Source organism: Sceloporus undulatus, chromosome 1 (assembly GCF_019175285.1).
Source record: "Sceloporus undulatus isolate JIND9_A2432 ecotype Alabama chromosome 1, SceUnd_v1.1, whole genome shotgun sequence".
Lineage (NCBI taxonomy): Eukaryota > Metazoa > Chordata > Lepidosauria > Squamata > Phrynosomatidae > Sceloporus > Sceloporus undulatus.
Genome location: NC_056522.1, coordinates 274,183,681 through 274,196,033, shown reverse-complemented (window position 1 = coordinate 274,196,033; position 12,353 = coordinate 274,183,681). Strand labels below are relative to the sequence as shown.

The following is a 12,353-nucleotide window of genomic DNA, read 5'->3' as shown; positions in this document are numbered from 1 at the left end:
ATATTATCCAGAGTCAGCAATGCTCTGTTGTCAGTTCTAATATTTCAAACTCTTTTTTGTCATTGTCCTGGAAAATGTGTACAGATATTATATGTAAATTGACACTCTTTTTCTTGCTCGCCTGCTCTTTTCCTTTCAGTGGTGTTGGGCAACTCCTGGCAGGTTATACCACTGTTTAAAGAACATATGATTGCTGGAACCTCTGAAATATTTATTCTGAATGTTTACATTTAAATGAATACAGTTACTATGCTTATAACAAGATCCCCCCACCAAAGAATGCATACAAATAATATAGATTCCATAAGTTGCCAAGACTGGAACAGTGCAGGTTTTATACAAAACTAAAAGGCTATTCATATAACTTACTAAAAATGGTAGACATATAGGGGAACTTCTGTGTAAAACACACATTTTAAGAACAGAGTTACATTTATTTCAATTTTTTTTTCACCACTGAGAGAAGGGGAAAAGGCAAGGAAGAAAAACAGCTTTTTAAAAATGTTTAATAATGTGTTATAAAATCATTATAGATGAGATTTAATTGTTAGTCTTATTTATTATGAGTTAACATTTAAAGTGTGCCTATCACTTAAAAGACTTGATGAGCAAATATCAAGTTAAATGTTTCACCACTCATTCTTACATATGCTTTTAATACTCCAGAGGGGCATACAATTCTAATTCAGTAGATTTATTATTGCAAGATAAAACATGAGAATTGGCAAGTTGCATATGTTATGTTTGTTAAATTATATTTTTCTAAAGAATTAGGTAAAGTGAATGAGATGCTTCAGCTCCGTATTCCCAAGACATTTTCATGTTTTGTTTTAAAGAATTAGTTCAGTGTTGAATACAAGCGATCATTTAGATGTTATGAAATATGCTGACTATACATTCTGCTCACTTCTGCAAAGACGTGCCTCTCCAGCCAGTTAATACTTTCCCCAGAATAACAATTTTTGGTCAGCTTTCACTTGCAGTAAATCACATTTGTAATTTATCATGATTTCTAATAAAGGTTTGCAATAGGACCTGTAGAAAGAATTACTTCATGTGAAAAATCCAAATCAAATTTTTTTCTATCAGTATAGAGCTCATCTTGATTATTTGTTTGTACATGGCTGCCTTGATTCCTTCAAGACAAAGTTTGTATCAATATTGATTGATTGACTGATAAATATATACCCTGTCTTTCTCCCAAGATGAAATATAAGGTGACTGTACACATGTACCATATAACACCTGTGTGTACTTCAGCACGTAAGTTGATTCAGAACACTCAGCAGAGTAATTCTATAACAGAAAAGCAAAAATTAAAGTACCCAAGAGTGAATAGAGATCAACTGCTACACTAAGATACACAGGTTTTACAATTATTATGTTTGCAGCCTTCTGGAATTCAGTAGGTTTCTTTGATTTACAAATCCAAATTATTATTTCCTCTAGCCATTCATAACTTGCATGGTAATTATAAAGCATTCACCAAACTTGTTCTGATTATTTATGGTGTTTACTTACCAAGGATTTTGCTAATATTGGAGTTGTGCATGTCAGGAAAAGCTTGGAGAATTTTTCTACGTTCATCTTTTGCCCAAACCATGAATGCATTCATTGGTCGTTTGATATGTGGCTCACTGCTACTTCGGCCTCGGGCATCCCTGTAGACTCGCGCTTCAGCCACAGTGGCGCCTCCTGTTGGCCAACAATAATACTGCTGTAGTTTAGCTGCAGAGCCATTCATTGCTTTACTTCCTGTAATATCAGGGCAGGAAGAAACAAGATGGGTGCAGACATTATTACAGTGTCTGGATTATGGGATAACTCCCCCTGCCCTGCTATTTTTCAGTTCTCACTTTCTGCTTCCAGATCTATGAAAGAAATTCCAGATTCATTTACCTGAGTTTAATAATTTGTGTTAATTCCTGTAATGCCAGTACAAAGTAAACCAAGAAATTTAGAGATCAGAACAGTTCAAGGAATTTAGAGATAGGTTTCTTTAATAAAATGTGGAGCCCAGATATATACACAAACTGCAAAAGAAAGAAATGATCCATTCAAAAAAATTAATTTACTGGTTGGTTTTTTTTAAATAACTTTGAATGACAGCCCAAGTCACATTAGTCAAAGTGGACCAAAAGGACTTTCCCCCTTTTTCCACCTCCCTGACCTGAAGCCCACAGCATCACTCAAATATCTGACCCAGATTTTCCCTGCACTATTTGAACAAGAGTTTGAGGACGTTCAGGAATTTTTATTTCATTTATATTTATATTTTATTTATTTATATGCCACCTTTCTCCTAAATTGGACCCAAGGAGGCCCAAAAAGATACTAAAAAAAATACAGAATTAAAAAACAGTTAAAATATCACATTAATATAACAAGTTAAAAATATAAAACCACTAAAAAAACATACCAAATTAAAAAATATACAATGAAAACATACAAAAGCAGAAAGGGCAAATAGTCTGACCTAAGCTGTATAGGGCTTTACAGGCCATAACCAACACTTTGAATTGTGCCTGGAAATGAACCAGTAACCAGAGAAGTTCTTTTTAAAAAGGAGATGTATGCCCCCTATAACTGGCCCTAGGTCAGCATTCTGGCCACAGCATTCTGGAGCCACTGAAGTTTCCACAGGCAGCCCAATGTAGAGTGTGTTATAGGCCGGTTATAGACCGCCGCTTTGAGGCGTCTGCCGCCGCCGCTGTTTGCTCCGTAAGGGAGCCGCTGCAGCCACACCGCTGGGGCGGACTCGTGACGTCATAGACGCCATGACACGTGCGGACGCACAGCGTCCGATATGTAAACATGGCGGCCCCCATGTGGAAGGGGCGCCGCCATGTTGTACGTATGGAATACGTACTAGGGTTAGGGGGGTGCGGAAGCACCACCCCTTCCTAACCCTAATATGTATTCCATACGTATTTTTGGCGGTTTGTAACCCGCCACTATAGTCCAAACAGGATGTAATCAAGGCGTGTGTAATGGTAGCCAGATCTGACACCCCAAGGAATGGACATAGCTGTCACACTAGTTTTAACTGTACAAATGTAGTCCTGGCTACTGCTGAAGCCTGGGCATCCAAGCTCAGAGTGGAGTCCAGAACACCCTGGGTTTCAAAAGCTAGGAAGGGTAAGGATCCAGTATACATGTGGTGACTCCAAGGATCTTGCCCACATCCTCAGGCTGCACAATTTGAAATGTATCTGATAATACAGGACAAGTAGATGCCAAAATTACATCCACTGGACCTGTTTTAACTACAGCATCCATGTCAGAGCAAATCTGAACGATTTTGTTTAGCAATAGCAATAGCAGTTTTATTATATACCGCTTCATACCACCTAAGCAGTCTCTAAGTGATTTACAATTGTAAGCTAATTGGCCCTAACAAGCTGCGTACTTATTTTAGTGATCTTGGAAGGATGCAAGCCTGAGTCGAGCCTGAGCCCTGGCTAGTACTGAACTCTCAACCTTGTGGTTTTTAAGTGAATGGCTGCAGTACAGGCATTTAACCACTGAGCCACCAGGACCCTACAAAATGTCTTGAAAATTTATCACAGAAAACTGTTGAATGCTTTTTATTTTCTTTTTGTGGGACAAAGTATAAAGGGTTCCTGAACACTTGGCAACACTGTGCAGATGCAATAGTAGCAGAGAAATATAATTTCTTCACTGGCACCATCCACATGGTATAGGAGTTCCAATGAGCTCTAGCCTGTGATCGGTCAGATGTGCTCCAGGTGCTATGCCATCAGAATACGTAGGGTATGGGCAACAGAACCAATTCCTTATAAAGAATGTGAAGTCAAAGGCTTTCATGGCCGGCATCCTTAGCTTTTTGTGGGTTTTTCGAGCTATGTGGCCATGTTCTAGAAGAGTTTATTCTTGATATGGTTGGCATCTTCAGAGAAAAACTATATAAAGAATATTCACATTTTTTTCTCTCATCCTCAGCAAAAAAAATATTTCTTGACATATTGAGATGCTCCATTGGGGAAAAAAAATATATGTCAACTGCTATGCCATACGTATTTGAGAATCAAAGGACAAGCACTTTCGTGATTTTTGTTTCATTGTTGTTGCTTTTCTGGAAAAAAAAATCACTTTTAGCATGAAACATTTCTGTGCAAAAAGCTTTGTTTCATGGGAAAGGTTTCATAAATTTTTTAGCAAAATAGGCTAAGATGGTTTTCATCAAGGTTATTCCATGTCATGTAAACAGATTGTTCACATTTCTTAACATATACTACAGACAGTTGTACCCAATGGGAGTTATATAATTCAGCTAAGTTCTTGTGATCCTTAACAGAAATATTTAGCAAGCATTTGAGAGTCTAGGCTACCATTTCCATGATAAGAAAATATTGGAAACAGTTTCAAACTCCAGAGGTCATTGAAACAACAAGGAGTATCCTTCACATACAACAGTTATGGTGGAGCTGAAAAGAAAATGAACTGCATTTCAGATCCTTCCCTTCTGATTCAAATATATATATGATAAAACCTCAGTTGGTATAAATCAGTAAAACTATGTGGACTTCACAGTGATGGGATGATTTACATTAGCTTCAGATTTAAATCAATATTTTAAATGATGTAGAACCCTAACTCTGTCAAATTGCTGTAAAACAACACCAACAACCAGCCTGTCTGCAATTTAAGACACACAATAATAATTTTTGCTGTTGTTCTGTGTAGGCAATTCATTTTTATGGCTAAAAATCTTAAGACAGAGGATGCATAACTAATATGCTACCTTTTGCCACTATGCCCACAGTACATTAATTTCATTTAAAATGCACTGACCATGCAAGATAAATTGATTTCACTTTATATGGTGTTGACAGCCATGTTTATTGTGCAGTGAAATGTAGTGTAGCTTCAAGCTAACAATATCCATCAACACAGGGCAATATGCTGACTGCTGGGCCAGATGAAGACATACATTACTCTGGAAGCAAAACACTTATTTAGATGTGACACTGTCTTTTTCAGAGGATCACCAGCATAATTTATGAAGCTCTCAATGCCATTACTTTAAAACTGACACCAGTTCCACAACTGTATGCAGATAAAAGAGGACAGATCTGATGTGAATGTCAGATGCAGAAGTATTTTAACAGTAGCCTACGTTTAACTACTGTGCCGTGGATGTTCGGCATTGACTAGCTGTAACTGTTACTGCAGACTTTCTATCATAATGCCGAGTAGATTGAAATACACTTGGCACCTAATCTAAAATGAATAGGGTCAAAGTGGAGTCTGCTGCAGAGAATCAGCACATATTAGACTGAACTTTGCATATCAGCTTCTTTAAGAACCATAACAGTTCTAATGGGATTATCAGTTTGCTTCTCTCCTCTCCCCTTGTCACTGTGAAATTGTAGAAACCTGAAGGCACAATCATTTCTACATTCTGTAATGTGTAATCACAATGGCTGAGAGATCATCTCCATGTACTTGAGATGAATGTATCAGTGACCTTCACCATCTGTGGTTATGCTTTGTCAATGTTGAATGTAAACATTTGTGTAAGAATTATGCACATACTCATAAAACACATGAGTAGAGGCAAGAGCCAAATAAAATTTCAAATACCTGTATAAAAAACATACTTGCAGAAGTGGATTGATTGGCAAAACATTCCCTCTCACCCTCAATCAAGTCCAATTTGTATCAGTTTTGAGCTTATCGCATGTACTTTAAAACTGGCTCCAGCCTTGCGACTTCGAAAAAGTGCTGGCACAGTGTGGCTCAGACCTGGCATGGACTGATTTAGCATGTGATAATCCCCACCTCCATCCCACATCCCAGTTCCAGCCAGGGAGGTTGGAGCCAGTTTTAAAGTACATGCAATAAGCTTACGTAGTCTAATCAAGAGGAAGAGAGAGTTCATCTTTTTTAGTATGAGGTTGCATTTACCCTAAAAGATTAAGGGCTCACTCACATTACATAATTATAGTGCTATTTTTCTACTTTAATTACCATGGTTCCATCCTATGGAATCTTTGGATATGCATTTTAGGAAAGGCCTCACTAAACTACAACCCCATGGATTCCATAGGATGGAAGCATGTCAGTTAAAGTGGAATAATAGCATTATATGTAATTGTTTAGCATGAATAGGTCCCAAGTTTACAATTTGAGGTATTTGCCCCAGCTCCAACTAGAACACCAGTTGCAACTGATATAGCTTGTCTCTTTACCGTGGAAGCCTTCAGTTGAGATATTTGTGGTGGTTCCTAAGTGGAGCTGCCTTTGAATTCCTGTTTAGTTAGTACAAAATGCAGCTGCTAGGCCATTAACTAGGACTAGCTCTTAAACTGGAAGTAAGCTGACAGTTTTGGTCTGAATTTTTTTTTTTTTTCCTGGAAGGGAGTGTTTGGAGCCTCTGTGAAAGAAGGCATGAACTCCTTTTGTAAAACTGCATAGCTGGGGGAAATCTAGCCATTTCACTCTTGTTGAAAATCAGAAGGAAGGAAGAAAGGGTGGAGAATGAAGCAGCGCCTGCCATTGCTTTAATCAGTAAACCCCATTCCTTCCATATTATTAGAAGGTTCCTTGGTTCCTTGGGGGAGGGGGGAATCACCAAAAATGCCCCACCACTTTCAAGAAATATGAATGGGCTAGGAACGATAGGCATTTTCACCTCGTGGCAGTCACACTGTCTGCCAGTGCAATTCTGGGAATAAGTCAAAGTATATTTTCTTATCAATCAAGCCCTTAATGTATTGATGAGGAACTTTAATGACATAAGCCTCCTCAGATTTTGGCATCATGCTCAAGGCTTTCCTCCCTGCTCACAAACTTTTCTTTCTAGGATGGTTTGACCACTCATTTCAGTGCCAAGTAAACACCTTTGCATATGTTCAGGCATTCCAACATTTATTATTAGTGGATGTTGATCAGTTTCATTTGTTATGATGAACTTTATAATTTGTTTTAATGGCTGATTCTGTATTTCATTCTGAAAAAGGTTTGATGCCTCTGTCTGCCAATTTGTTAAATAAGTATTTTAGGTATGCATTCATTTCATGATGAGAGAAAAAATGAAGAAAGAGGCTCCTCCCTCCATAACTGTCATCTTTCAGCCTCTGAGGTGGAGAGTAGGCTGGCCCAGTTCCATCAGGCCTAGCCTGAAGAAGAAGAGCCCTCCCTCCAGTCCATCTGCCTTGGTCCAGGCCTCAGAGGGAGAGAAGAATGCTGGGTCTGATCCCCTCCCCCCTCACCATTCCCTTCTCCTTTTGTGTCGTGTCTTTTAGATTGTAAGCCTGTGGGCAGGGAACTGTCTGTTACCCCTCTGTTGTAAACCGCTCGGATTCCCAGTGATTGGGCGGTATATAAATAAAACCTATTATTATTATTATTATTATTATTATTATTATTATTATTATTATTATTATTATTATTGCAAACTTCTTTTATGCTGCTCTGATTATTTTTATCAAAAGAAAGAATATACCATTTCTTTAAGAGGTATTACCTTTCTCTGAGTTATCACCTAGAGAAAGATAGGTATTGTCTCTCACTATGACTTTTGAACACTGGTCACAAAACACATAGGCAAGATAGAGTGCCTTCTGGTCGCTTCGGGTGCAGGTCATGCACATGACCCCCAAAGCAGCCAGAAGCCAGATTAAGGTGGCCTAGGGCCATCAGATAAAGGAACACAAAAAGTGCTCATTGCCAGTGGCTCATTCAGGACTGTGATGGTGGCCCACTTTTAACAGTGGGCCATGTGGTTGCTGCAGTCTCTGGGCAAACGCCATGTGATTGCAGGTGGAATGGCTTCGGGTCACTTTTTCCTGCCCATCTGCATGACCCCACTATCACTATAATTGGTTTTCCACTGCAGCTTCCTGCAATACTGTTGGTGCTTTTGCCTCCATCCACCCACATGAAGTGAGGGGAGTGCAGGGCACTGCAAGAGGAATTAGAAAAATTGATTTCACAACTGCTCTGCTTGTTCAGCCTTTGAATTCAAATCAGTCTTAACTTCATTATTTTTGTCTTCATTATCACTATTATCATGTGCCTTCAAGCCAGCTTCATCTTCTGGCAACCCTATTATAGGGATTTCTTGGAAACATTTCTTCAGAGGAGCTTTGCTATGGCTTTCCTATAAGACTGAGAGACTGTCACCCAATGGATGAATAAGGATTCAAGTTCTGGTCTCCAAGGCTGCTGACACACTACCAAATTAATGCAGTTTGACAGTGCTTTAACTGGCTTAATGCTATGGAAAACTGGGCTTTGTAGTGTGTTGTGTCACCAAAGCTCTCTGACAGAGAAAACTAAAAATTTCACAAAATTACAGATCCCAGAATTACATAGCACTGAGTGATGGCAGTTAAAGCGGTGTCAAACTGCATTAATTCTGTAGTGCAGATGCAGTCCCAGAGTCTAGTCTAATGTTCAAATCTGCATAGAATGCTGGGTCTCATTTAATAATTCAGTTACTATAAAATAGTAGGGGCATTTAAAAAGTACGTTAATTGTAAAATAGCCTGCTAGTTCATTTTAATGAGCAGCTAGTTGGCAACCCATGGCTTGTATTGTGCTGTATGCTGATACAATGCAGTGGGTAACCAAACAGGAGTTCATGTGATCTATATCACTGCCTCACTTCCATTCCTCCAGTCAGCCTTTTGTAATGGAAGAGAATTAGTATAGGGGCTAGCAGAATTCTGTGGCAGATGGCAAACTGCCAGCCTGGCAAGCAGGCTGAATCGGCATACCAGCCACTGCAGAAGTTTCTGATTTGAAAAATGCTTGCCCAAATTCTTTAAAAGCTTTCACTGAGGTGATAAATATATTGGAGACATTGAGTTTTCTATTAGAACTTTAAAATTATCTTGGCCTAATTTTGGACGCTTAACACAGGTGAATAAGCAATACACATTTATTCACTTCTGTTGTAATCAAAATGACAGAAATATTTAAAGAACACAAACTGAGAGTTCTTTGGAGGGATTGTATCCTGAGGCAGATTTATAAAAGTAAAAAGAGATGAATTCCTCTCTCCAGGGCATTTATTTTATTTCAGTTTCCCTTTGTTAAGAAACAATTCTTAATTAGAATCATAAATTACAAACAGACCAAGAAAGTCATGAAACTTCTATCTCCATCTGCCTTGAGCAAGCCTCCACTTGAAGTATTTGAAAATGAAGCCAGTAAAACCTTGAACTTCTCTACTTGATCTCTGAGTGGATATTTGTGTCTCAACCCAAGGGCTGCCACAAAAGAATGTATGTTAAATGAGTTTCTGCAAATAATTAACAGTCACGTAATATGCCTGTGCTCCTAAGCATCTTACCACTCCAGGAGGGTGTTCAATATACTGTAAATTATCAAGAATGTTTCAGTTTATAGCATTTATTATATAGTAATAAAAATTAAGCATTATTCACTAAGGCTATAGTAATATGGTAGGGAGTCACAGATTCAGGACGCATGTTTCTTATCAGCTGAAACCATGGATTATAAGAGTGACCTTGTACTCCAAATAATTGTTAAAACACTTCAATGTCCATGAAATAATAGAGAAAATATTAATAAAAATCTGCCTAGGGCTTTTCTGAAAGTTTTGTAATCTGATTTATTCTGAGATACCAGTTACAACAGCAAGCTGTTCAGAAAACAAAAACAGTTAGAAGGAAAATATAAACTAGCTACAGAAGGAAAAACAACAATGGAAACTTATGGGGGTAAAGATTTACTTCTATCTCAAGATAGAGGGAAAGTTCAGTAGAAACTCAATGGTATTTTATAGCTCTTTCAAGGATGCTTGGAGGACCACAGCTGGTGTATTAAAAATGTTCCAAACAGTATGCAGAAAATGCACTCACTGGAGACAAAATAAAATCACTTGTTTGTATTTAATGACTAACAGGCCATTTGCAAGTGTACTGTTTATAGTGCGGTCACAGAAACATACTTTGACTTCCGGAATTCAGAATCTGGTTAGGATTCAAAATTGCAAGAGAAGTATTGAGCTTTTGCTGTTGAAATGGCTTAGAACTCTGCTCCACAGCTCAGGAAAAAGCTAGGACTCACAGCAGTAATTCTAGATTATCTTTTTATTCCAATGTTTTGCTCACTATTCGTCTGATGTCATGATGCTACTGCGTAAAATGACTGGTAGAGACAGAATGCAACTCAACTCCCTATCTTATAATGTTAGTTCTCAGGGTTGTCCACTGATCTTCCATCCAGTTAGGGTTGCCATAATTCCCTACCTCAAAATCAGGAAATTGTGCAGCAAACTGTAGGACATTCAAATAAATGGAGGACACACCCAATTAAAAGCAAAACACATTAATAATTTTTTTAAAAAAACATTAAACTCCCCTCCCAGGCCCTAGGCCTCCCTGATGCTCATCTGCCATCCTGAAAATGCATCAAGAGATGTGGAGGTGGCAGCAGAAAGCCTAGCACCCACCCCATCCCCAAGCCCCCTTACCTTATCTTCTGGAACCTCTGCCAAGGTCCCATGCAGGACGCTGCTTCCAAGGCCTGCCCGGCGCTGGTGAAGGCCTCAGTTGAGGCGGAGAGTGAGTGCCACTGCCAAGGCCTCCCCGGTGCTGACGGAGTCCTCCCCAGCACTGGTGGAGGCCTCGGTGGAGGTGCTGAGTGCGGCACGGCCGCCAAGGCCTCCCCGGCACTGGTGGAGGCCTCAGCGGAGGTGTTGAGCGTGGCACCACCGCCAAAGCATCCTCCTCATTCCCCCTCCAAGATGTCCTCCCTACCCACCCCGGGGCTGGCGGAAGTGGAGGCCTCGAGCAGAGTGCCACCTCCTCCAGTCCTGGAGAGGCCTAGCCAGCCTTGCAGGCTAGGACTGGAGAAGGCCGCACTGCACTCAGGGCCTCAGCCTCGGGCCACCCCTCCAGCCCTGGGATGGGTGGGGAGGACATCTTGGAGGGGGAGGGAGGGGGAGGAGCTGGGCCTGGAGGAGGCTTTTTGCCTTGTTCCAGGCGTGGCCTGGAGCAAGGCAGAAATCCAGGACTGGAGGGTCAGAAATGTCCAATCGGCACGGGACATTTTGAACCCTCCAATTCAAGACAGTCCCTCCCAAAATTGGGATATGACAACCCTATATCCAGTGCCTGATGCTTCTTAAAAATATGTTCTGCTAAAAATCCAAAATCAGAAAATGAGGTGTGTTCAGGATGGTATGGTGGTAAACAGATGGTGATTATTACCTTTATATCCCAGCACTAAGTCTCTAGATGGTTTATAAAACTTAAAACAGATACATCTAGAAGTGTATATCATATAAAATTTAAAACATAATTAAACTATCAATACAATTGAAAGTAATTAAAGGCATGCCGATTAAACAAGAAAAAAACAACAAATGTGGATAATATAACATATTAAAAGGTCTTTCAGATAACTTGTACCTGAATCATACTGTTACAGTAATCCAAATATGACATAATGTCATGTTGGCCAGATCCAACATCTCTAAGAAGAAGCACAGTTGCTTAACTGTTCAGATTTGCTCCTGGCCACTGCTGAAGCCAGAGCATGTAGTCTGATTCTAGGACAGTAGCCAAGCAGTCAACCTGAGATTTCAGGGAGAGTGTAATCCCATCCAGCACAGGCTGAATCCTTATGCCCTCATCTGCCTTTTGACTACTAAAAGTACTCTTATATTGTCTAGATGAACTTTCAGTTTGTTCAACCTCATCCAGTCCATTACTGATGAAGAGGCACTGCCTTACAATTGAAACAACTTCCTTAGATTAAGTCTTTGGAATAAGTACACCAAACTACCAAATGCTGTACAACTTCTTCCAATAGTTTCATGTATATGTGAAACAACAGGGGGATATAATCAAGCCTTGAGGGATTCCAAGCCCAACAGCCAAGGAGTCAAACAAAATTCCTCAACACTGCATTCCAAGAATCAAAAGGGATACAATTTCCCAGCAAAGGATCAGTTTCTTAAGTTACCTTTTCCTCAAACAATGGACTTTTTTATTAAATAAAGGGAGTTCACACCAAACATGATGATACATGAGAAGATCACTGTCTGTACAACTTATCTGCATTTACTGCATAGTAATAAGCCCCCCCCCCAACATTACAGTTTGTTATAGAAAATATGGGTGCAAAAGCAACGCAGTTGCAGAAACTGCAGTCAGGTGTGAAGCCATCCTTTAACCTGGTATGGAACATCTGTTTATCAAACTCCAAAGTACTGGCAATTGTTGGGAAAATAAAAGCTAAATAACAAGATTAGAATTCCTGAAACTTTGAGCCTATTAGATTTGACAACATGGAGTCCCATTACCAAATACACTTCATCCTGTGCTTTTAAATTAGGGCGGGATACAGAC

The 12,353-nt window shown here is 39.6% G+C and overlaps 1 protein-coding gene across 10 annotated transcripts in view; it reads right to left on the bottom strand.

Annotated features, from left to right (window-relative positions):
- SOX6 (SRY-box transcription factor 6) overlaps positions 1-12,353 on the bottom strand; it is a 581,763-nt gene that overhangs the window by 20,534 nt on the left and 548,876 nt on the right. For 8 of the 10 annotated variants that reach the window (XM_042446808.1, XM_042446810.1, XM_042446807.1 and 5 more), the window contains one exon: positions 1,522-1,755. In XM_042446808.1, coding sequence (XP_042302742.1) covers positions 1,522-1,755 — 234 coding nt within the window. The remainder of the gene's footprint in view (positions 1-1,521; positions 1,756-12,353) is intronic. The other 2 variants (XM_042446813.1, XM_042446806.1) reach the window with 1 other exon arrangement.